At 51.8% G+C, this 24,627-nt stretch overlaps 6 protein-coding genes across 6 annotated transcripts; 3 read left to right on the forward strand and 3 right to left on the reverse strand.

Annotated features, from left to right (window-relative positions):
- Positions 1-888: 888 nt before the first annotated feature.
- Positions 889-2,608, forward strand: N7462_001532 (cytochrome P450; the record flags this gene model as incomplete). The annotated part of the gene is made up of 3 exons (XM_057073258.1): positions 889-918; positions 989-1,479; positions 1,534-2,608. The coding sequence occupies 3 exons, from the start codon at positions 889-891 to the stop codon at positions 2,606-2,608; spliced, it is 1,596 nt and encodes a 531-aa protein (XP_056936899.1).
- A 2,806-nt stretch (positions 2,609-5,414) lies between these two features.
- Positions 5,415-6,587, forward strand: N7462_001533 (TauD/TfdA dioxygenase family protein; the record flags this gene model as incomplete). The annotated part of the gene is made up of 2 exons (XM_057073259.1): positions 5,415-5,637; positions 5,713-6,587. The coding sequence occupies 2 exons, from the start codon at positions 5,415-5,417 to the stop codon at positions 6,585-6,587; spliced, it is 1,098 nt and encodes a 365-aa protein (XP_056936900.1).
- Positions 6,588-9,133: 2,546 nt separating this feature from the next.
- N7462_001534 (aldose epimerase family protein) lies at positions 9,134-10,262 on the reverse strand (the record flags this gene model as incomplete). Its single annotated transcript, XM_057073260.1, has 2 exons — positions 9,134-9,632; positions 9,766-10,262. The coding sequence occupies 2 exons, from the start codon at positions 10,260-10,262 to the stop codon at positions 9,134-9,136; spliced, it is 996 nt and encodes a 331-aa protein (XP_056936901.1).
- A 3,337-nt stretch (positions 10,263-13,599) lies between these two features.
- Positions 13,600-14,640, reverse strand: N7462_001535 (Zn(II)2Cys6 transcription factor domain-containing protein; the record flags this gene model as incomplete). The annotated part of the gene is made up of 3 exons (XM_057073261.1): positions 13,600-14,290; positions 14,352-14,467; positions 14,533-14,640. The coding sequence occupies 3 exons, from the start codon at positions 14,638-14,640 to the stop codon at positions 13,600-13,602; spliced, it is 915 nt and encodes a 304-aa protein (XP_056936902.1).
- A 4,052-nt stretch (positions 14,641-18,692) lies between these two features.
- Positions 18,693-20,048, reverse strand: N7462_001536 (putative RAS small monomeric GTPase; the record flags this gene model as incomplete). The annotated part of the gene is made up of 3 exons (XM_057073262.1): positions 18,693-19,042; positions 19,160-19,594; positions 20,003-20,048. The coding sequence occupies 3 exons, from the start codon at positions 20,046-20,048 to the stop codon at positions 18,693-18,695; spliced, it is 831 nt and encodes a 276-aa protein (XP_056936903.1).
- Positions 20,049-20,879: 831 nt separating this feature from the next.
- lreA (uncharacterized protein) lies at positions 20,880-24,129 on the forward strand (the record flags this gene model as incomplete). The annotated part of the gene is made up of 5 exons (XM_057073263.1): positions 20,880-21,906; positions 21,990-22,084; positions 22,161-22,392; positions 22,470-22,598; positions 22,658-24,129. 5 exons carry the CDS (start codon positions 20,880-20,882, stop codon positions 24,127-24,129), a joined length of 2,955 nt encoding a protein of 984 aa, XP_056936904.1.
- Between the last annotated feature and the right edge of the window lie 498 nt (positions 24,130-24,627).

Below are 24,627 nucleotides of genomic sequence, written 5' to 3' on the forward strand. Positions count from 1 at the left end.
TACTTTTGTGTTGAAAAGCAATAAGAAGCGATTTACGTGATGACACTGATGAGGCATGGTCCTTTGGGACTTCCGGCTCGAGATTGATTGAAATACCATGTACAGAAACATGTTTATGATTGTCAACTCGTGAGGTATGAATGAAGGCGTGAGTGTAATGCTCAATTTATTGGCGACGAGTAGTCCGATGGACTCTGGTTTAATCATATAAAGAGGGCTCTTACATGTTAATCATCTCTTGGCTGATGAAAGAATGAGGAAACGAAATTAAATTATATCAGAGGAATAACCCCGGATGGACAGAAAGGACAGCCTGGATATAGTTTCGAAATCTAGAGATGGAAACGTGTCTAATGGCAGGAATTTACGGGTTTTCAATTAAGATCTAGGGTTGCGCGTGTGCAATTATTGAATAATAATAGTAATAGCTAACTTAATTGAATTTATGCCTGATGCGTCATCATCCCCCCCGACTTGTTCGGCCCCAATCAACAGGGCCCTAAATGCCTTCCTTCCAACACGTATGATTGGGTTCTCTCTTCGCCCCCATCTTGTCGATCTGCGCCAGGATCCCCCAGAGATTAGCTCTTGGAGAGACAGAGAAGTGGATTTGCCTAATTTATATTAGTACACGTGAAGGATGAAGGGGGGCTTGGAGGAATGAACATCTAGATCTCTCGCTTTCAAAATCCTCTTATAAAAGTTGAGCGCCCCCAAAGCCAACGGGGCTTATATCCTTATATCTTTTGTTCTCGCAGGCCACATTTGAAATAGACGAGTTGCTTGTCGCTTTTGATGATGGCGACTACTAACCTGCTGTGTTTGCTCGCTGTCCCAATGCTCCTAGTCTTGGGATATGGCATACATTGTGGGTATCAAAGCCGCGCCATGATCCTCCAGCTTCACAGACAAGGAATTGTAAGCCAGAACACGATATCACAATATACTCAACTCGAGATAAATACATGAACTAACGCGGCCTGGCCAGCCCATGCCGAAAGGATGGAGCTGGTGGACCGGCCACCTCTTGGTGCTTCAAAAGTATGTTGATCGGCTTCCCACCAATGCCAACGTAATGCTTGCCATCCAGGAGATGGCACTGGAGTTTTCGGACACGGAAATATTCATACTCGACATGTGGCCCGTCTATCCCCCATTGCTGGTGACATATAGCCCCGAGGCAATGGCGCAGATAACCACGAAATACAATTTCCCCAAAACCCGCATGCATCTCAAGTTTCTCGGCCCTATCGTGGGAGGGCCCAACATGCTGTCGATGAATGGCGCCGAATGGAAATTATGGCGATCCGTTTTCAATCCCGGCTTCAGCACCGCGTGTATGGCGGACCTGGTCCCGGCCGTGGTGGATTCTGTCCAGACCTTCTCCGATATCTTACGGGAGAAGGCCGGATCGGGGCCAATTCAGCTGGATGATTTGACCACTCGCTTGACCATGGAAATCATTCTCAAGGTGACACTGTGGGGATTTTACCCCCTTTCAACCTTGGAATCCTAAGCTGACAGCGAGGCCAGTGACATGGAATCCAACCGCCAGCGTGCAGACCACACAATTGCACACGCACTCGGTACGATCATCGATTGGCATTCCTTCTGGGATCCGCGTATCCTGGCAAACCCTCTTCGACCTCTTGTTCAAAGATACTACGGCCATGTAATCAACCACTCGATCAGGGTCGAGCTCGAGAAGAGGTTTAAGGAAATGAAGGCTGCCCGACGCTCGCCCGAGTCCACAGCCAAGAAGGCCAAATCGGTGATTGCTCTTGCCCTGGACGCCTATCTCACCGACCAAGAAAAGGGAATCAACGAGGAGACCATACTGGATGATCATTTTGCCCAATATGCATCCTACCAGATCCGACTCTTTCTCTTCGCCGGCAATGATACGACATCAACCAGCATCCTTTACGTCTACCACATGCTTTCAAAACACCCCAAAGTCCTCGCCAAAGTCCGGGAAGAGCATACTGCCATTCTTGGATCTGATGTGTCCACAGTAGCGCAACAGCTGAAAGACAATCCGGCCCTTCTCAATAAGTGCTCTTACACCACGAGCGTGATCAAAGAGTCGCTACGACTGTTTTCCCCGGGAGGCACCATGCGCCAAGGGCAAAAGGGGACTGCAGTGACGGACCGACATGGAAACGTATACCCTACGGATAAATTTATGATGATGGTGTCACACCAAGCGGCCCATCACAACCCGCGGGTTTGGCCTCGAGTAGAGGAATTTTTGCCCGAACGCTGGCTTGTCGAAGCCGGTCATGAACTATACCCTGAGACTGCCACGTATCGCCCGTTTGAGCAAGGGCCCCGCACCTGTATCGGACAAACTCTCGTGTGGAACGAAATGCGTATAGTGCTCTTGATGACTGCCCGTGTGTTTGATATCTCACCAGCATACGAGGAATGGGATGCGCTGGCCCTCCAAGCTGAAGGACCATTAACCAAACTTGGCAAGTGGGTCGGAATTATCACCCAGGAGAAGGACAAAATAAAGACAGTAAATGGGGACCGAGCGTTTCCGACGGAAAAGGCAGGCGGACATCCAGCCGATGGGTATCCATGTCGAATTACCTTGGCACAGTAATGACCCTAGATGTCTGCGGCATAAGCACGCTTTCGATTCCCAAGATTCCCAAGAATAAAGTCTTTTGATCATAAAACATGGCTCTTATCCAGTTTATTTCACAATCCTTGAATCTAAACTAATGATTTTAACACTCTACTATCCATGCCTTGGATGCTATAGAACATGTACGGTCTGTCAAAACAGGAATCCCAGCGCGTTGCTCCCGAGGCCCAGAATTTTTCTAGGACGGCCCGTGCTGTTCGAGGCATATACGAGCCTGCAAAACGGCTAATCTCCTGCAGCTTTTGCTGGACAAAGATGCGCATCTCTGAACCGCCATCCACAGCGTGCATACCCAGCACCACCAATGGCCAAGTGAGAAGCCGTCGGAATCTTGGGAATGGGAGTGCCTCGCTCAGAAAGTTTTGGAGAGTCTGACTGAGCGTGATACTGCTGTTCTTTAGAAATGGTGTCAGGGGCAAGACCGATGAGCTTTGGAGCGAAGCGATGCAGTATAAAGCGACAGCGGTCTGGTAAACAGCTGCTAATAATGTGAAGTCTTGCGCCTGTACCTTGGACCTACAGCTAGCCCAGTTTTCTGGTGAGAAGCTGAGTACAGTGCCGAGTATGTCGAAAGCTTTTGATGTCAAGTTTTCCAATTCTCGTAGTCTTTTTTAGAGGCGCGATTCCGAAGATAGTTGATGTGAATGGTTGCCGCGAAAAGAGGCTCGGGAAACATAGTGAAGAAATCATGGTCCTTAGCGTGATGGTTCATCATAAAATCAAAATCGGCAAGCTGTTCGCGGTCCATGAATTGATCTGAAGCTGGAGAGGAAGTATCCCCAAGAACAACAAAGCTTAACATGCCATAGTCAGCCTGGCCAATCCGTCCAGTCAAAGATGCTTTGCGGAAACAACGTACAGCATATAAGTCTGAAGAAAGGGCAACTCGCTCATCGACGCACTCAAATTGGGTACTCCGCCACGCAAGTTGAGGATACGTTTGATGCCGTCGAGATGGTGCCGCCAAGATTGATGACACAAGCCTTGTTGGATCTATCATTCCGCGGTATACACCATATTAGCCCTATTAATCTCACGACGCCCCTGATTGCATACGGGTCGGCTCACATCCACTACCAGTAGATTATACATTCCCATGATGAGAATATTCTTCTTTCTCAGCGGATCTTCATTTAGATCGATGTAAAGTGAGCGAATCATACGTCCTCGGTAATTGAAGAATTTCCGACGGAGCGGTTGGGAAAGCTCGTCGCTCTGGTTCATCTGATGAGCGAGAGACGAACAGACTAGACTCAGCCGTGTATGATCAGGGACTGAAAGACATCTTTGGAATACACATGGTGATATCAGCCGAATAGCAAGGTTTGGTGTGATTTCATGCATGGGTTGAAGGCTCGGGGCCACACGGGTATTGACTACGGTCGATGTCAGCCACAGTGCAGAGACAACAAAAGGGACTTCCATCACCCTGTCATACAGTATTCTGCGGCTTCGACCAATTGAAGCGCCTCAAACCTCGTCTCCAACCTGGAGTAGAAAATGCTCGTGGCGGAAATATCGGTGGGCGATCGCTCTTGTGCCTTTGCGGGCATCTTTGCCCTTTGAGCTCTCTTATCTTGAACTCTCCAGGTTCTTGATTTGCTCTTTCCAGGCTCTAGCCATTTGAGTTTTACAGGCATCATGGCCTGGTCCATATCATAGTACGCGTTGACGTCTGAGCGTTGTCCACCTTCAGTTCGCGTGGAAGTTTGTTGCTGTCGGTGACTGTCTCGACAAACACGCTTCTGGTCTTCCATCACCTGATGAAAGTTAATTCATATCACCTTCAATCGATTGAGATCTCCGAGATGAACAGAGCCATGCGCGATATTTCATGACGCTGGAAGGGTTGGGGTTGTGCGTGGGGGCGAAGGAGCCGACACGCAATCATCACGATGCTCCGGCCCCCTGGACAGCCGCGTAGGAGCCAATCGACGGGCGAACCTATCACTCGGACAAGTCACTCAATTCCAACGCTGTTGAATATATGCGTGAGGCCGGAGCATTAGGCCTGAATTAATATGACACTGTCATTTCAGAAACCAGTGTGAAAGTACCAACTCCGCCTGGTGAAATAGAGGGAAAGCTTGTTTCGGATTGATTATATACAGCCCCTAGGCCGTAGATCATGGATGATTGATATACATGGGCTTTTCTAAGCGTAAGGGCAATGACTGTCCTTCATGCTTTGGCCGTGTCCTGTCAACACATGCAAACAAGTTTCAGTATGGCTGGGTAGATACGAAGCCTTGTGCTCCACAACCCGAGGGTGTACATAGTAGTATACCCCCGATACACTGGAACTACCATTACACATACCTACGCCAGTACAACCGGGCAATCGTTTGTCACTATTGGGCATAAAGCGGAAAACCCAGGCGATGTTTCTTGTAGCTCAAGGATTTGATCCTCGGCCTCTCTGGCAAATGAGCTGTCTCTTTTCAGCTTGAGGTACCCGCAACCCGGAACCAGCCACAACAACGCTCATCCAAGTCCAATGCCAGGCCAGCTCCTGCTTCGACAACACGAATCCTCAGCGTAGATTCGTATATCTGGCCCCGCAGTCATTCGTCTGCGTTGCTGATAAGACGACATCGTCTGTCTCGCAAGTCCCACGGCCGATGGCGTGATCCTGTGACTTCGTGCGGGGAAGTCGATATAAAACAGGCCCAAAGCTTCTCCCATGCCTCTCTCAAGTCTCTGTGTATGCTCGTGCACAGAGCTCGATTGCCCTCTTTTTATTGCTCTGTAAATTCTCACAATGGCACCCCGAGTCTTAGATCCCTCTTTGCCTTTGCGCCCAGGCCCTGACAAGGATCTGCCACAATATCCAGAGCCATTGAAGCTCAGTGGCGCATTGGAGCAATTCGCGTTCGAAGACACAACGCCAGTTATTGGTCGCGAGTTCTTGGACGTGAATATTGTCGACGACCTCCTCAATTCTCCGAACTCTGATGATCTAGTCCAGGACCTCGCTATTACAAGTAAGTCGAAGCCATCGCAATTTGGGAATAGAACATCCACCAAACAATCCAGATCCTGACCCATCCCTCGTTTAGTCTCCCAGCGGGGTGTCGTTTTCTTCCGGGCTCAGGACAACCTCACGGATGATCTACAGAAGCAGCTTGTTCACCGGCTCGGACAGCTAGCTGGCAAACCGGCCGACTCGACTCTACACATCCATCCCGTTCTCAACAACACCAATGAGTTTGGCGTCTCAGATGCCCAAGTCAGCACGATCAGCTCACTGGCGCGCAAGAAGATGTTCCGCCACGAAAATCAGCCTAACAAGCGCCGCTACGACTCGGCCCAGTGGCACTCAGACATCCAGTTCGAGCCAGCGCCGGCGGACTATACCTCCCTGCGGCTCACACAGCTGCCCAAGACAGGCGGTGACACACTCTGGGCTTCCGGCTACGAGCTCTTTGATCGGTTCTCCAAGGCATACCAAACGTTTTTCGAGGGTCTCACCGCGAAATACGTCGGGACAGGCTTCATCGACGCCGCCGAGGCGGACCCGGTCAATGTGAAGATCTACACCGAGCCCCGGGGCAGTCCATTGAACATCGGCCGCGAGCTGGCGACGGTGCATCCGATTGTGCGCACGAATCCAGTCACGGGTTGGAAGAGCATCTTCGCCGTGGGTCCGTTCCCCAAGCAAATCAATGAGCTGAGCCCGACCGAGTCGGACGAGCTCCTGAAGAAGTTCTACAGCATGATCTTGGAGAACCACGACCTGCAGGTGCGGTTCAAGTGGAGGAATCCGAATGACATCGCGATCTGGGATAACAGGTGCGCGTTTCATACGGCGACGTTTGATTATGAGGGACTTGGAGAGCGATTTGGGCATCGGGCAGTTGGAATTGGCGAGAAGCCCTACTTAGATCCGCGAAGCACGTCGCGGGCTGAAGCCTTAGCTGGAGAGAATGTTTGATGTAGTTGAGAAGCATGTAGGAACAGTGGGTCTTGGATGTCTGTATATACGCTAAACCGATGCGCTGATTGGCCATTATTGGAAAGGTTGCGCAGTCAAATGTCTCGTGGAGTAGAACCCATGCTTTTTTACTTTTTCTTTTCTCCCGTATGAAGAAAAGAAAAAAAGAAAAGAACAATGGAAATAATGAAAGTACGTACAAGAAAAAAAAAACAAATATGAGATTGATTAGAAATTGTACATACGCATGCATATTGCATATACGGTACACTCGTTACCTGGAGGTCTCGTCAAATAATATCACCTCGCGATTCAAGAGACATGGTTGCATCGCCCCTGGTCCTTTCCACCCATAGATCAGGGTTCACGCCAAGAACGCAACAGCCGACTAGCATTCATGCTCTGATCCATACATACTACGTACTGGTGGTACCAACCGAACACCAGAATACGAAAGGCTGCCCTTCATACGCACCACCTTCCCCCCTAATAGAAGGCATAATAGTCTCCCAATATAAAACCAATAATCACCCGCTAAGCGGGGCAATCCCCCTCATCTCTAGAAGAAGCGGTAGAACACGCGTAGAACGGGACAAGACCCCTTAGCGGGCCCCCAAGCTGCCAACCAGCCAAGGGAACTTTCTACAGGGAGAGTGGAGGACGGGAAGACGATAACTAAGCGGGCCAAACCCCTAACCCGCAATGCCGAGCTCCGCGCTATGCATTCCGTTCTCCGTATAACCGGCGCACCGCCCGCTCAAGCCACCGTCCTAGCGATCGGGCAGATCCTCTTCACGGCACGAGCCCCCGATGATCAAAGTTTCAAAACAGAAAAATTGAATAAAGTAAAATATAAAGAACCAAAAAAACCTTTAAAAAAATGACGCGTTGGTGCGGGCGGGAAAACAAGGTTCGAAACTAGAGAATCCTCCCCTGCCGTTTACCGTAGATGATGGGGCCAGTCCACAAGTATATCGCCGTGCTCGGCACCCAAGTTCCGGAAAACGGCACGGAAGGCCGAGTAGTGGGAGGTGACGGACAGAACGATACATACTCGGGAAGGGCAATGAAAGACACCAGTTGCGTGATTGTTATATCGTACATTGTATTGTTCCAGGGGGGTTTGCAATCTACTCTGTATAGCGTACCGTAACTCTCAGATGTGATTCATGATCTGGAGAGTCCCGTTGTATTGACAAGTGGCCAGGGAGGTGGAATATACCGACCACGCCTATAATACTACGTAGTACTTAGTCACTGCTGTACTTCGTACAGCAGAGTCCGTACATGTCCAGGTTTTGGATACATACATACCTGACCGGCACACACCCTGAACCTAGAGCATGGGTAAGTGGAGACACAAACCATCCGGATTGCCGAGTCTAGCCTCTAGCAGTAATGAAAAAAAGATCTCAGCAGAAACAAGAAAAGGAAAAAAAAATCGGGGATTTTTGTGAAGCACGGAAGCAAATCCGCTCGGCGAGGCCCACACAAGACAGGCGGACGATGTCAAAGGCATGGAAGGATTTTCAGAGGGGTCACGAGAATGGGTCGGGATCCGTGGATCCACCCGGCGTTGGAAAGATCGATACAGGACAGAGTACGGAGTAAAACCAGGGTGCTGGGTGAGAGGATCAAAGTTAGAGGGAGGGTGGGGCGGAGGAACTGTTTTTGGTTTCTGATTACTTGGAGATAGAAGAAGTATGGGACGGGTTGTGGCCATGAACCTCGGCATAGTTCAGGGCTCAATTCCGGATCGAGACCGCGTGTGGGCGGATATCGGATATGGCGCCTCACGTTAATCCACGGACAAGGAAACACCTCTTCAGCTTCTTCTGCATAGTCTTTGGTGGCTGGAGAATGAGGGAGGGGAAGGCTCTGGTTTTCCTCTCTTTTTCTTTCTTTTTTCTTTTTTTTTTCTTAATTTTTTTTTTTAATTTTAATTTTTTTTTGTTGTCATCCATCCAGAAAAAAAGCCTCCCCGCCGAGTCGGGCTTGCCCTATGATAGTGGTAGGGCGGGCTGCCGAGCCCAAGATCGGCGGATTCGGCTTGGTGATACGGATTTAACAAGACGACTCGGCTCGGCACCTCGGGATCCAGCAACCGGGATGGATGCCGAGGTTCGCAGGGACCGAGTCCGTAGGGCGGGCTTCAGAGGGCACCTGGCAAGTACTATCTTACTACTATACATTGCACATATACAGTCTTGTCCCGAATACCAAAGAAAACAAACAAACTAGAGAAGAGGAATGTAGTGTATGAAGTAAATAATACTATATGCAATGAAACACAAAGGGGACCAAAGCCGGCGAGTTTCCACTTTTAGCGAATAATGCCTAGGGCCACCAACAGACCCTCTCGATTGAATCATGAAGCATAGGTTATTGCCGTATCGGGGGAGAGGGAGGGAGAAGGGGAAGGGACCACATGAAAGGCACGGCATCCGCTCGGCGGGTGCGGCCTAAGTTCGGGGACTATGAACAAAGGTGGAACAAGACCCAAGCCGCGGTAACAACGCAGCTTGGGGGGTCTTACGCCTTACACCTTACGCCTTCCAGGCCTTATACACATTCTTGCAGCCGAAAACCTGGCCCTTCTTCAGCAGGACCATGTTGCGCCAGGCGGGCTCATTAATAGCATTGACGTAACGGCTAGGCTCGACACAGAAGCCCGCGCCTTCGCCGTGGGGTGGGGCGCCGTCGACCTCAGGGACATTGATGTACTTGCCAGTGTAGAACTGGAAGGCGGGCTCGGTGCTGTGCACTTCAAGATGTAGGCCGGTGTTGGGGTGGCTGAATTGGGCGAGGAGACGCAGGGGCAGGGCGCGGGTGTCGAGGGGGATCTTAGAGGGGTCGGTCTCCATGAGAAAGACGTCGTCGATGTGCGGCTCCTTCGCGTCCAGCACGAAGGGCTCCGTCACGTTGCGGGGAAACTTGGCGATGCCACCCTCAGGGATGCCGGTCGAGTCGAGGGGCAGGTAGTCGGCGGTGGCAAGCTGGGCAGTGGTGCCAGAGACGGTGGTGCTGTCACCAATGTTGAAGTAGCTAGGAGAGAGAGAGAGAGAGAGTAAGTGAGCAAGTGGGGAACTTGAGGGTCGGAAGACAAAGAAAAGTCCGGGAATGGATCACATCTGAGTGATTTAGAGATACGGGGGACTGGACTCATAGCTCAACTCACCTGTGGTTCGTGATATTGACGACCGTCTCCTCGCACTCATCACCAACAAACTCCACCTCATACTCCACCGTCAAGATCGACTTCGCCTCCTCCTCCTTGCTGGCTGTATACCAGACGCGCACGTCCAGGGTCCCGGGGTAGCCCTCCTCACCATCTACGCAGCGGTACTTGAACAGCAATGCGTCGCGGCCATGGCGCTGGACGGTATGCGGGCCGTCGAAGATGCGCTTGCCCCAGCCCTTGGGACCGCCGTGCAAAGCATTGGGGCCATTGTTCTGCGCGAGCTGGACCTGCTGACCGTTCAAGTCCTTGATCAGGCCGTCCTTGATGCGGTTGGCTACACGGCCGATGGTGGCCCCGAAGTGCGGGGTGTTGTACTGGACGTAGTGATCCTGCGTGGGGAAGCCGAGCACGATGTTCTTGTCGCCGACACGGAATTCCTGGATGATGGCGCCCAACGGCAGGAAGGTGAACTCGGCTTGTTGGGAGACAGGCATGGTCAATCTATGGATGGGGAGGAGCTGGACGGTGGAACGAGCAAGGGAATTCGGGGAGGTTGAAATTCAATTTTGAGGGAGGGGAGGGATTTCAAGAGTCTGGGGGAGGAGGGTGGGATACTGGAGAGGGTCTTGTCTGGCATGACGTTGGAACCCCGCAATGCGACGGAATCACCCACCGGGATAAATTGCAATGGGCAGTAAGTGGACACTTTTAGGCTAAAGCAATCCGGTGCCTGTTGTTAGGAGGAAAAACTCCATCTGAGAAAGGGAGATTAGCATATATCAGTATCTCGTCAATTTAGCAAGAAGTCGAGCTCTTAGGGCTTTTGAGTGCCCGTGACGCCATCCCAGCCTGGCATTGACTGGACGTGGCCCCCGCACATACGACGGTCAAGGCTGGTCTTTGCCTTTTTTTGGTCCCCTCCAATCGACACCTATCTCCTCAGGCTTGTAACACGGAGCTCCACTTCAGGCACCCTCAGGCATCAACCCCAAATTGTCCGCTTTGAGCCTGTGGGAGGGTTGATGTGTCAGCGGAGAACCGACCAAGTCAGGGTTCCGAGCACATGGCTACTTGCCAAGGTTCGCGGCCAGACTCCGTGATTATGAAAAATAGAAAAAAAAAAAGGATCGGTCGTGTCTCGACGTGGATCATATGCTGATCGCGGATCCGTTCATCGTCCATCAGATGCAGGTCCAGCCCCTCCGGGCGAAGAACACGCCGTATCCGGACTCGGAGAGAACGGCGTTCCGGGCGCCGAAGGTCTGTTTACCCCAGACGTAGAACGGGGACAATTGGTCCACTCAGAAACGGCGAACGGCAACTATGAATCCCGTCGGAACAATGAGAACGATAAAGACGAGAGCGCCGATCAATCATAAAAATAATTAAAGGAGAAAGGGGAGTGTGCGGTCCCAGGCACCAACAATATCAACCCACTGGCACAGGCACAGCCTTTGCGGCTTAGAACGTGGCTCCCTGTAGAGCGTGGGGAATGGGGGGGGGGGGGGGGGGGCGGTGCTCTCCCAAGAAGCTCCAAGAGTTGACGTATGCCTGTATTGGGATGTGTGGATGGAGCGTCCCTTATTATAAGGTAGGCTATTGGATAGCCTATGCAACAGGATTATCTCCCCCACCCCCCACCTCTCTTTTCCTGCTAGACGTACGTGGAACAACCGCTTGGGTCGTATAGGATACGAATACATCACGACGGAGCAGCAAGCTCGCAGGCTCCCGCATTCTGTACGATCCCTAAGCGGCCGGAAAATAGGATTCCGGGGCGATGTCCTGAATGGCCCAAGCGCGGCGCACTCTCAATACGACACAGCATGTACGAACGGGAGACCAAGCAATCTGGAGCATGGGCCAATGCGCCCAGGAGAAACCATTGCTACAAACAGAAACACACCGATACAGAGGACAGGTCGGGAGAATGATGGGTAGCACGCATCGAAGCAGGGGGCTGCAGTCGTGCACACAGGATGGAGTCAGAGGGAGGAAATTGTGATTGGAAATACTATATCCCAAGGGAGTAAGCGATTCGCGCGGGACGTCCCAGACCGGAAAGTCGGCCTTTCGGCTCTTTTGGGCCCGGGACAGTTGAAAGGAGAAGCAGAGAGGAACAGGAGAACAGGAATTCGCAGGTGTGTGTGAAGCCCGCGCAGAATAACATTACGGTGGAGCCCAGCAGGAGCCCAGCAGCAGTCCAGTAGGTGGCCTGCTTTGTATTTCCCGTACTACGTACTATGTATGGAAATTGGTAATACTGCCCTGCCAGAGCTTCCCCCTTCGGGCAATGGATTTGTCTAGGAAAACTAAAGTAGACCCAAAAAGGGATGTTCTGGGGACGATCGTAGGAACAGAGAGAGGGCATACTGGATAGAGATGCAAGCATCCTAGCACGGTGGCCTGGTTGAGAGCCGGAATAGTCTTGATAGTCTCAATAGTTCCCGTGGTCTCGATGAATCTATGGGCGGACGATCTTTAGTCTCTGAGTCTCAAGTCTTTATTTCCTCCGAGCCAAGAGGTACAGCAGCTCATCCGCGGGGCCGCGGACCTTCCGCTGCCCTAGCAGCGCAATTTGAACGTGGAGTCCGCGGGCCTGAAAGCGTGGAAGGAAGAGGTTCCTCCATTCAGGATCAGGAGTGCCGCCCCCAACAGGACAAGGCCAATGTAGCGAAAAGAATGCCAGAACAGGAACCCGCTAATCAATCACCGCACAGAAACACCCTCACTGACTGGCGATCAATAAAAAAAGGTAAGAAAAATCATATTACCTGATAACGACCTAACTACAAATACCTGCCAGGCGACCAAAGACGCACACCCCCCCCCCTCCCCAAATCAGAAAAGCTTGATGTGCAAGTAATATGGCGCAACGAATGAGCGAGGGCCTTAAAGTAAAAAACAGAAACTCCAGAAGTGCATGGTTGCTCGTATATCGGAGACGTGAGATGGACTTAAGGGGCAGTACCACGGTACAAGGCTTATGTCCGAGCTGACGAGCCACAACACAGCTTACTCTGAACAGCTAGAGGAACAAACCGTTGGACCTGTTCCCGGCAGATGGGGCCAGGAAACTTGGTAGAAAATAAAAAAAAAAAAAGTAAAACGGGGTTAGTCAGAGACCTAGGCTAGAACTCGGGAGAAGCAAAAGATGACAGGCGATGAATCATCGCCCTGGGGCATTAGTCAGGTGGAGTTAGTCGGCACGTTTGGTCCGATGGTGCACTGGGGGAGCACGGAAGAACGGGTGACGGAGGTGCAGAATCATGGTGGATTGTGGGCCACGGGCGCATCGAGGATAGATCGAGATGAGAACGAGATGAGAAATTGGGTTCATGAAGGAAAATGTAAGATTATTATTGGACGAAAGATGCCCAGTCTAGATGTAGCAGAAGAGAGGTCATCACGAAATAAAAAAAAATTTGAAAGTCGAGAGAAAGAAGGCAAAAAAGATCCATTGGCTTGTCAAGAAGAAGAAACAGAGAACCCAGAAATTAAAAAAAAGAAAACGCCGCACGGCACCCATTTTGACCCAAAACCCTAGTAAACTCCCAAAGCCCCGATCCCAACACTGTACAGGATGATTGAGGATCTCAATGGCTTGCGAATCCTCAAAAAGGAAGTAGAAGAAAAGAAGAAGAAAAGCCGGGGGATAATAGCCCCAGAACAATAAGCGGAATCGAAGAAAGATCAGGGACAGGAACGAAAAAAGAACATGTATAGTATACATGCATCACGTCATACGGCGTTAAAAAATGATCTTCTTGTCCAAAGGGGAAAGATGATCTCAACAGAGGTCAAATCAAGTGCTTTCGCTCTCTCCCCGCCTTAAATAGAAGTAATTTCTGTGGGATTCGGATTGAGGAACTGATTGAAGTCGTCGTAATCACCGGACGGTACGCAGTTCATTGGCATGGGTCGATTGAACATGGGCGACGGGATGGGATCATCGAAGTTGAGGTTCGCGTAGTCGGCCGAGGTCATCATATCCATCTCGTCGAAGGGATTGAACCCATTGCTGCCCGGCCATTGCGGAGCCCCTCCCTGTAGGGCTAACGGATTTACCACACCCTGCATGGACAGTGCATATTGGGATTGCGGGTTGGCGGGGGCGGCCATGGCGGGCTCGGTCTTGATGGGCGCTGCGCGCGACGAGGGGCTATAGGCGGGCGGCGTGGGCGGCATGGTCTGCTGGGAAGAGAAGGCGTCCGAGGAGAAGCGTGAGCGGGCGACGGGGGAATGGGCGCTCTCAGAGCTGCCATCGGACGACTCCTGGCGCTGCATGCCATTATTCCGCCAGAGTTCGTGTTGCATAACTTCGGGGTTCTCCTCGAAGCGCTCGCCCTTGGTGTGATCGAGGGCACCGAGACGCGTCAACAGGTCGTGGGTAAGCGGATGGCCGTTGGGCTCGGGCTTCAGGCGATCGCCAAGCCAGCCCTCGCCGTCGATGGTTCGTCGATAGAGTTCCTGGAGGCCGTGGACCAGCCAGGCTTGTTGCTGTTCCAGCATTTCAACATATCTAAGCCGGAGGAGTTAGCATGAGGTCCTGAGGTAGATGAATCGTCAAGTGCCATGCTCACCCCTTGGGGTACACTTTATCATGGGCCTTCTTGCGTTCGCCGAAGACACAGATCGCATTATCGGCTCGACAGCGCGAACATGGGCTGGCTCCGTCACACTTTTGTGCGGTGTCAGTCTGGGTTGTGATCGCCATACGGTAGATCCGCTCCCCGCCTCTCCTGCTTCTCTATTGGCACATACCTTGGATTTCTTCAGACGACAGCGGTCGCAGGCCTTACACACGCGCTTGCGCACATTATCTGAATGTGAGTGGTCGGAGGTTGGTGTTGATTGGCGGGCTGCCATCATGTATGTGTTGGGATATTCCGAGATGTTGAAGAGAGATGAGGGAAGGAACAACCAGAAGGAAAGAAAAATAAGACGGAAAGTCGAGCACGAAAAAGACTAATCGTCAGGTCGAGATTTGGTGGTGGCTTGCGAGGGGGGGTAATGGTTTTTTTCTTTTGGTGAGCCAGTCGAGCTATACTTCCAATTCCGGCCAGCAGGACAGCGAATGATCGACGTCAACCAGTCGATGATCTAATGACGATGTCGAAAGGGCTCCCGAGGATGGGAGGATTGGGTTTGGAGGACGGTAGAGTTTCACGAATGGACGAATGGAAAGGGAATGATCACTGGTTCTCCAACCGCTGGTCATATACTAGTCATCCGAAGACAGGGAGACGATGATGCAGCAGCGTTTGGGAGATGAGGAGGAGGGGGGGGGGGGCTCCTTTTTTAGTCTTCTGGGATGTTCCTTTGAAAAATGGATTTTGGGGGATTTTCTTTTCTTTTATTTTCTGGTGCAGAAAAAGGGAATAAGTTCATTGGAAATCAAATGATTATGGATTAATCGGTTTTATTTTATTTTATTTTACCTTTCGAGGGATTTTCTGGTGTTCGAAACGCCCGTACCGGGATATCTTACCAGACTTACCAGCTCACCACTCTGCCAACCTGCCAGTCTGCCCGCTTACCCGCTACATCGATTCCCGTCGTCCCTGTGCTGCTTCGTTTTGGCCCGTACGATCGGATCGAATCAGCTATACTGCAGGGCTCCACTGCTGATGATCACAGGGCCCGGTTTTTCCTTTTTTTTTTTATTTCCTTTTTCTCTCTCTCGCACTCTCTCTTGATTACTCTATCGGGTGGAGTCTGGAAGACTCGGCATTTTCGCTCTTACCACAGAGTTCGCTAGCACGGAGGACGGAGCTTCCATCGGCCCTCGGAGACTTCTGAACGGCCCTGACGTATATCCGGCAGGACTGTACTTCCGGCCATTCAAAGTCCGAGAAACCTGAAATTTCAAACCAGCCCCCTCCCCCCTTCCAGCTTTGAAATGGGAAATGGGAACGACTTCAAAATCCTCCAAAGTCACCCGTTTTCCCTTCAAGAAGATCCTGCAAACGCGCGAGAAGCAGAGCTCGATCAAGTATAATGGTTGCGCGCTTTATGCCAAATGTAAAAAACAGACAGAACCTTACGCCGAAAACACCAGCGATCGCCCCGTCTTGGCAGTGTGCATAATAATGCGTACAACAGCCTGCACTGCTCGGCAACGCCCTGCCGACTCGGGCAGAAAGTCCTGTGTAATCGTGGGACGGGCCCGTAATAATGCTCGTAATGCTCGTATTCTCATAATGCACACATGGGCCGTACGAACACGCAGCCCGCGCTTGCTGGCCTGTTGGCAGCCCCGACATCTTGGGTCTGCCTCTTGGCTCTCAGGAACTCTTGCTCTGAGTCGCACATGTCGAGAGTGAATCGAGTGGGCTGAGTCCATACAGTCCCTATCGTCCCTATAGTCCATACAGTCCACATAACCCACACAGCCCCCCTTGTCCTATAGCCCATATAGTCCATATAGTGAGTGGCATGGTGAACATAGTATTATAGGGAATCAAGCTATGCGAATCATTCTCGTCGATCGTCAGTTCATATACTCCGTATGGTCATCTCCCCATGACAGCATAGCATTATCGTCATAACTTTCTTCCCATTATGAATGACATGTTCCTATAGTCTAGTTCCACTTCTAGTCTGACCAAGTTGCGCGATTTCCCCCCTCCCTCCCTTCCCCTCCTCTCCAAGAAGGTTAATCCCGTAGTCATAATGATGATGATGATGCTGATCAAACCACCTCCCTCGATCACATCAGCACCCGTCAGCACATTAAATCGGATTTATCAGAGCCCCAGCCCGAGATTATTAATATGATTTGGGATAGTTACAGGAGTTCCCACGGCCAGCTACTTCGCGGCCGTTTCTCCCTAGCATTGTCCGCCTCGACCCTCATCCCTGAAATCTCTCTGTCGATCTCTCTCTCCTTCTCTCTATGTGTATGTGTATGTCTCTGCCTCTGTCTCCGGAATCCCCACCCCCACCCGACTACTGGATGACTGGGTCTACAATGATGAACCCGAACTCCAGGAGCCATCATGTTGCCATATTACCGATAACGTGGATGATCATTATGCTCCCTCGTCCTTCCGAGCCCCCTCCCTTCTCGATAGTCTCGTTTGAGATCTAAATTCTAGTTCCGTTGCGTTATATGCCTCATCAATAATACAGGGAAATTACATAGAAATAACGTGGAAATAACGCGGAGTTAGGAGAGTGCGAACCCCGACCAAGGAAGGACGATCCCAGAGTACCTTCAACCATGTCAATGAGCCCGATACGGACGAAATGATTTACTCTCTTTATAATTATTATACCTTTTTAAGGGTTTTGATTTTCTTTTTTTGCGATGATCACTGCTCGGCATCGAGACTAATACTAGTTAGCAGTACGACTAGTAGCTTAGTATTGGCTATGGCTCTCGACCTTTTAGCTGCAGCTGGAGCTGGAGCTGGAGCTGGCTGCCCAGGGAACCGAAAAACGGTGTCCAGCTTACCCCCTGGAAACCGTCCTCATCATAGATCGGAAACCCACGATCGTGATTCATGACCGATGGTCTTGGTTCAGGGCCACTGGCTACGCCTCAAGGTTGGGCTGGTGCAATCGTCGCAATCCCAGAGGGGCACGGGATGCCGTAATCCGCTGCAACCAAGTCCATGACGTGACCATTGGCGGGTCCTTGTATTCTTCTGTGTGCCTGGAGGGCTCGATTCCAGGGCCTGTTCCACTCGCTACTTTTCTGCAAGCGCTTGATCTGAGGAAACCTACTGTACAAGCGAACCCCACTACTTATGATACCCATGATACCCACTACTGGGTGGGGAGTGGAAAATAAATGAGGCGAGTAGTGGTTACGGGCGGAAAAGACATGATTCTGGAAGCCGGCAGCTGCGATAAGCAGCGTCGATCTGCCGAGAACCGCGAGCGACACGTACAGGGAGCGAGAGAAGGGGAACGAAGTGAAGCTAGCGAGAGGGAAATTGGGGAAGGGGGGGGGGGGGGGGCAGCCCTTCAATGCGCAGCCCACGGCATGTCCCACGGCTGGGTGCATGCGGAGCACATCCCAACTCCGTGTGAGAAACGCATTGCACAGGATTGCAGGATCGAAGCTTCGAAAGCTTCGAAGCTCCAGCCTTGATGGCCCCAACACCCGCAACTCAGCTCTCAGGGCCAGCTGTCTGCCCCAACATGGGTCAATGCTCCGGAACATGATGCCCGGCCGAATTCCGTCCGATGTTTTCGTGGATACGAAAGTACATAGAGTCCGACAGTATGACCTCATTGGTCCGCAGCGTTTACCCTCTTAGGACCAGTCTTACGTGACCCCGGTGTTCCTGCTTGAGGAAACATGCCACGTCGAACATCCAGGCCTGATCTCTCTGATCGAGCTCGATCGGTCCAATTTCCCCGCCAGACCCTAGAGCTGAGGGGTCGCTTCAGCATCAACTCTCTAGGACCCAGTCACAGAGCCACAATGTCTCGGGCGCCGCACCTGCACTTCATGTGCCTAACCGTGGGCTCTGTTGTCCTCGATCCAGGTTTTTGCCTATTTGGGCCAATATCACGGAGCGCCATTCCGGCACCATTCCGCCTTGCACGGCATCGCCGCCAAACCATGTTTCACGCGACAGTTGCGCGGCTATGGACTCGTTCACTCCATTGACCTCCTCTCAAATAGGCGCAAAAGGGAGCAAGACTTTCGCGAGGACTATATTTCAAAGATTCCATATCCTTAAGGTAATGTACATACACGAGGGGAAGCAACAAAAAGCGCGGAGAGACCAACGCAGAAAGACAGACGGTGGATATACAGGGCACATGCACCGCACCCGAAACAAAAACAAAAATCAAGAAGGTGCGCAAGAGGGTATATGACGGCAAAACACAGCGTATACGCAGAGCGTATGTATCTACAATCCCCATCACGTCTCACCTTCTTCCCTGCGCTTCGTTTCCCCTCATCAACGACAACACCCACACCCACACCCACCACAGCACAGCCGCCGGAAAAAAGATCTCCGCGGCTGGTACTCGTCCTTCTCGGTCCGCAAGTCTTCCTGCTTGGACGACTCAGTCGCTCCCGTCTTGCTCGAAGTAGCGGGCTCGGCCAATTTTCGGCTCAGACCCAGTCCGAAGAAACGACTGAGGCGAGACTGAGCCTCGTGCGCAGCCTTGGCACTGGCGTGGGCTGTCACCGGCGGCAGTGCTGTGGTGTGCATCGACTGTCCTGCGCGTGAAGGTGGCCGCCGTGCAGGCGTTGTACCCTGGTAATCATGGAGCCGGCGCGCCTCGACAACGCGGCGGACCAATACTAGAATAGGACAGTGATCAGTATGGCGAGAGAGAATTGAAAATTGGGAGCTTCGTAGAAAGAGAGCATGAAAGGAAAGCAGTAGTTGTAAAAGCAGTAGCAGCAGCAGAGACGTACGCGCAAAAGTCTCCTCGATATTGACCATCTCACGCGCACTCGTTTCCATAAACCCACAGCCATGCTTGCGCGCATACTCCAGTCCATCGCGCGCGGTGACCGCCCGCCCGTCCTTCAAGTCGCATTTGTTGCCGGCCACAATCTTGACCGGCGGCGGCAGGCCGATCTGAACGCCCGCCCCCTTGGGGCCGAGCTCCTTGCGCAAGCGGTCATTATCTTCGACGCGTTGTTCGGCTTCCATATTGATCATCTCCATGAAATGGTCCAGCGTGGCCAGGCTGGATGGGTTCGTTATATCATAGACAAGCAGGAACGCGTCCGATTTCAAAGTTGACGCGGTCCAGAGCCCGCGGTATTCTTCTTGGCCAGCGGTGTCGGTGATTGACAGGAAATACGGTAGACCATCGACGGTACGGGTGACCGAGTACGAGTCCTCTAGGTGTTTGGGAAGGTGTGAATAGATGCGCCATTAAACAGGGGGCCTGCGATGGGCAAGGGAGGATGAAATACCGATTGTTGGGTCATATCTAGACAGAGTGGCACAAAAACACAATGTTAGCGTCTTCTATTCCTTTTTGATTCTGTTCTTCTTCTCTTTCGGAGAATTTACAGCCAAATTGGTACCAAACAGGGGAGGAGGGGAAGGGGGAGAGGGGATAGTTACTCGTGAATCCATTGACTACGGACCAGCCGTAGCGTAATGGATGATTTACCTATGACCCGATCTGATCAGATCTCGATCGCAACAAAAACCCACAGCGCTGGCACCGAATCATATCCGCCCAGTGAACCCGACAATGAAGAGAAGGTTGAAAAAGGTTATAAAAGGTTGCAGGGACATACCACATCCGCCGTCGCCGCAGATAGTGATTGAGATCTTGTCTGCCATCGCGCGGCCGACCACGATGCACCCACCTCGAGGTCGGCAAGAAGGGCGAGAGCCCGGGGAGACAGGTTACACTAGGAAGAGCGCGCACGGGTCGCGAAAGAATGCAAGTACGAGGAAACAAAAGAGGGGTCAAAAGAACGAATGTGGTGGGAGCTGGAAGAAGACAAGGGGGCAAACGACGGAGACCGCAGATGGTCACTGCGTCAGGTGTCGATAAGGATAAAGAACAGTTGCAAACAACCTCGAATTCCACCTCTTCGTCCGCGCGGGGCTGCTTGCTTTTATCTCATCTGAATGCATTGAAGGTAATAGTATTGTGGTGACTCTATTCTATGCTTTCAATCATCCTGCCTGCCCCCTTACTCGAGCCCACTGTACAGAAGAACTTTCTTCTTGTCACCCCCTAAACACGACATCTCACCCCATACCCACCCGTCCCGAGGACGCAAGTGTGAGGTGTCAATGCACTTCAATGGACAAAAGGCCCTGGTTCGAGCTGATTTGTGATAGATCGAATCTTCCAACCGCTCACATCCACTTGCCCTCCCCCATGCCTCCGAGATGCCTTCGCTCTACCAGACTGAGATTGAAAAACAGAACCAAATGAAACCAATAGTATACAACTTGCAACCAAAAACCAAATACGCCGACTGGGAACCCTCGTCGATCAAAGAAGTCGTCGCAGCGTCCCCCCCCCCCCCTCCTTCCGCCATCTGCATGCTCCCCCTTTATGGAATCCAGCAGCGCAAAGGTCGGTCCCGAAGGCTGGTCACGGCCTTTTGAATTCTCATTGGCCCTGTGGCGCAAGCCAGCGGGCCAGCGGGGCCCACCATGACATCGGGTGTTTGTACTTTTGAGAATGAGGAAGAGAACGGGATTGAGACCAAATTTCTCCTCTCACGCTGTTTTCTCCCGGCTGGGCAGAGACTGGCCACAACCTATTCTCTTACGAGACACGATCTGTCTTCGTTGCACATTTGGCCTCAGTCCGTGACAGCCAACTGGAGTCCCGGTCGCCCAACGTTACGAGATTCCAAGCCGTTGGTTTCTATTTACCCGGGGCTCTGGAACTCGTCCAAGCTTTGCATTCTGGACCCCACGCAGGCCGAGGCCTGTGTTTTTCTCTTCCCCAGGGACATGGCCAACCCTATGAATAGTTTCAACCACGACCACTCCGCCGCCCGTCGCGATGACCCCCAGGACCCTCGCGAGGGTGTGCCGCCGCACCTACAGCAGTCCTTGCCATCGCATGACCCTTCGTTGATGGGGTTTCCTCCCGGCCCGTTGGGAAATTATGGCTTCGGTGCCATGCTACCCCAGGATGACGACCTCGCCCTCAACGCCTTTGATCAACCACAAGGGCCACAAAGACCTCAAGGACCCCAAGGACCCCAGGGAGGCTTGGAAAGTCGCCTCTCCAATGTGATGCTGACCTATGACACGATGCTCCCCGGCGGGGTATCTATGGGGATGAGTTTCGATCCCGGGAATGCCTTCGCCTACGACGTACCAACAACCTACCCCGCGACCTCCATGGGACTTGCGCCAGCGACCGATCATTCACAATTAAATCCTTCCTTCTCCCCGTTTCCGCAGTCTATGCCGCCGGCCGGTCAATATTTTCAACAACCAAATACCCAACCTCAACCACGGAGAGATATTTACCCCGGCAATAACACCACAACCACTTCCACAGGCAGCTTTGAGGATTCCGATTTTTCTCGGGCTAGCGAACGCTCGCAGCAGATACGTGCACCGCGGCCGGTTCAAGAGCGTCCGCGACCCCCCCAGCCTGTCCCATACCGTCCACCACAGCACGTCGCGATACAACCCAAGAAGCCTGTCCTTGCCGCCAAAGGTGAGTCCACATGTCTTGGAGCGGGGCTGACCCCTCAAGTGCCATGCCAGTGAATTTATGGCTGAAGTGGACTAACTCCTCAGGAGATCTCCCTTCCGGAATGTCGAGCCCAGACGCTCCTGCGACACAGCACACCGGTATTTATTCCAGTAGCGGTTTCGATGTTCTAGGAGTTCTAGTAAGTTTCCCCTCTATCAGCCCTCTATCAGGCGACTTGAGCTTTTGAGATACGGAAAGTCTAACAATCCGCCTAGAGCCGAGTGGCCATGAGACCTAACCCCAAAATCAACATCGGCGCAGTCGACTTGTCCTGTGCCTTCGTGCTCTGTGATATCACACGGAAGGATCATCCGATTGTATATGTCTCGGAGGCGTTCGAGCGACTCACAGGCTACACGAAAGAAGAAATTATCGACCGGAATTGTCGATTCCTCCAAAGTCCCGATGGCCATATCAACGCTGGTGCAAAGCGGACCTTTGTCGATGGTCAGACTGTATATCGTCTGCGGTCGATTATTAATGATCGTAGCGAGATTCAAGCTAGTCTAATCAACTACCGCAAGGGGGGCAACCGTTCATGAACCTCATCACAATGATCCCTATTCGTTGGGACTCAGATGATATCCGATTCTATGTTGGGTTTCAGGTTGATCTAGTTGAGAAGCCTGATGCAGTGACAAAGAGGAATCCTGGTATGTGGTGGACCTTTCCCTGACTTTAACAGTATTGTTAAACTGACAGCTTGAATCAGATGGGACATATACCATCAACTATCAACGTGACCAATTGCCCCAATATGTGGTACAACCCCCGGAGTTGTACAGACTGCGTCCTGATCTCACGGTTCAATTTGGTCATGATGAAGTGACAGCTATTCTCAATGCCGCGGGTGTTCCAGGCAATAACTTATATCGGCACTATTTGGATCGCATTCTAGTCGAGAACTCAGATGACGTGATCCACGTTCTTTCTTTCAACGGAGAATTCCTTTACTTATCCCCATCTTGCAGGAGGATCCTCGAGTACGAACCTATTGAGCTGGTTGGTAGAACTCTCTCGACAATCTGCCATCCCAGCGATATTGGACCCGTGATTCGTGATCTTCGGGGAAGCACTACGCCTGCCCCTATCAGCGTTGTGTACCGTATTCGGCAAAAGTATAAGGGGTATACATGGTTTGAAAGCCATGGTTCATGGCACATTGACCCAACCCAGGGCCGAAAATATTTGGTCATGACCGGCCGGACCCGACCTGTCTACTCGCTGGACCAGATTGCTCGTCTCGGATCGAACGCTGCTCTGGCCGAGAATGATATATGGGTCAAAACATCTCTATCTGGTGTAATTCTATTTGCCACATCCAAGTCGAAGCCAGTCTTGGGGCGCTCGCCGGATGATCTCATTGGCAAAAGTCTCCATGACTTGATGGAGCCGGAATCTGACCCTAACGCGATCATTGATGCCCTCGATGAAGCAGCTAATGATTCACTCATTGAAGGAGATGGTGGGATGAACAGCACGAGTTCACGGGAATTGCCTTCATTCCGTCACAAAATGCGCCATAAGAAGGGCCACTCGCTTTCCGCACATACCACCCTATATCCCGGCGACGCTGGACCTGGACTGAGACCCTCCTTCCTTGTCGCCCAGATTCGCTTCGCACGAGCTTTCCCCCCTTCTTCGGCCGCTGTCTCCGCGGCCGAAGAAGAGGAGCTGTCCAACGTCCCCGGAACTTCTAAGAACACCACTATAACCACGGAAGACCCCAATCCACCTAACCAATACGGAGCTCTAGGACAACGCATGCCCGATCTCTCGGCCCTCATCGGCCTGAACGGCCTTCCCGCTGGTAATCGCAGCCTCTCGCCCTCCGACATGCCCGCCACGTTTTTCACGGAACTAAACCCAACGCGCGGCTCCAGTTGGCAGATCGAGCTGCGCGAGCTGGAGAAGCAGAACCGCACACTCGCCGATGAGCTGCAACGGCTACTGGGCCGGCGCAAGAAGCGCAAGCGCAAGCAGATCGCCGCTGCGGTCGAGAAATCGTGCTCGATGTGTAGCACGAAATCGACGCCTGAGTGGCGGCGCGGGCCGAGCGGAAATCGCGATCTATGCAACAGCTGTGGCCTGCGGTGGGCGAAACAAGTTCGGAGTCAAGCACGGGCTGCTGCGGCGTCCTCAGAAGAAAATACGAATACAATCCCCGCTCCAGCGCCTGTATAGTGTCGAATGCTGGGGGAAGGGCTCAGTTGCAAGGGTTTGTGCTTGTTCTGTTTTGTACTGGCTTTTTCAGTTCTTGTCTTACTGTATCATGGCGGCTTCTCTTCGCCATGTACGAGCTTAGCGCGAAATTGTTGGTTTCAAGCTTGTTTATTAGTTTGATACCCTGTATGCTTGATGGAAGTGACTTAAGTTATGCGTTTCTTCTTCTTCTGCTCTCTTCTTCTCTTTGGAGCGTTTGGCCAGTTTTATCGGCATTATTTACCTCATCTTTTCTCTGCAAATAATTATCTTATGTTTCCAGAATGCATACTCCGTTTCCAAAGCTCTAGCTCTGCCTTCATCCACCTTGAATGGTAGCCATTCTTGCAAGGTAGGAAAAGAAATCTTGGAACGCGAAACGATGGAGCAGTAAAGGTTGAATATTCTAATATACAAACAATACCGAAAAGGGAGGGAAGGCCGGGGTTTTGTTCTCTATAAGCTTTCCCATCTCCTATC

Source organism: Penicillium macrosclerotiorum, assembly GCF_028827735.1.
Source record: "Penicillium macrosclerotiorum strain IBT 26536 chromosome Unknown utg000002l_segment0_segment0, whole genome shotgun sequence".
Classification (NCBI taxonomy): Eukaryota; Fungi; Ascomycota; class Eurotiomycetes; order Eurotiales; family Aspergillaceae; genus Penicillium; species Penicillium macrosclerotiorum.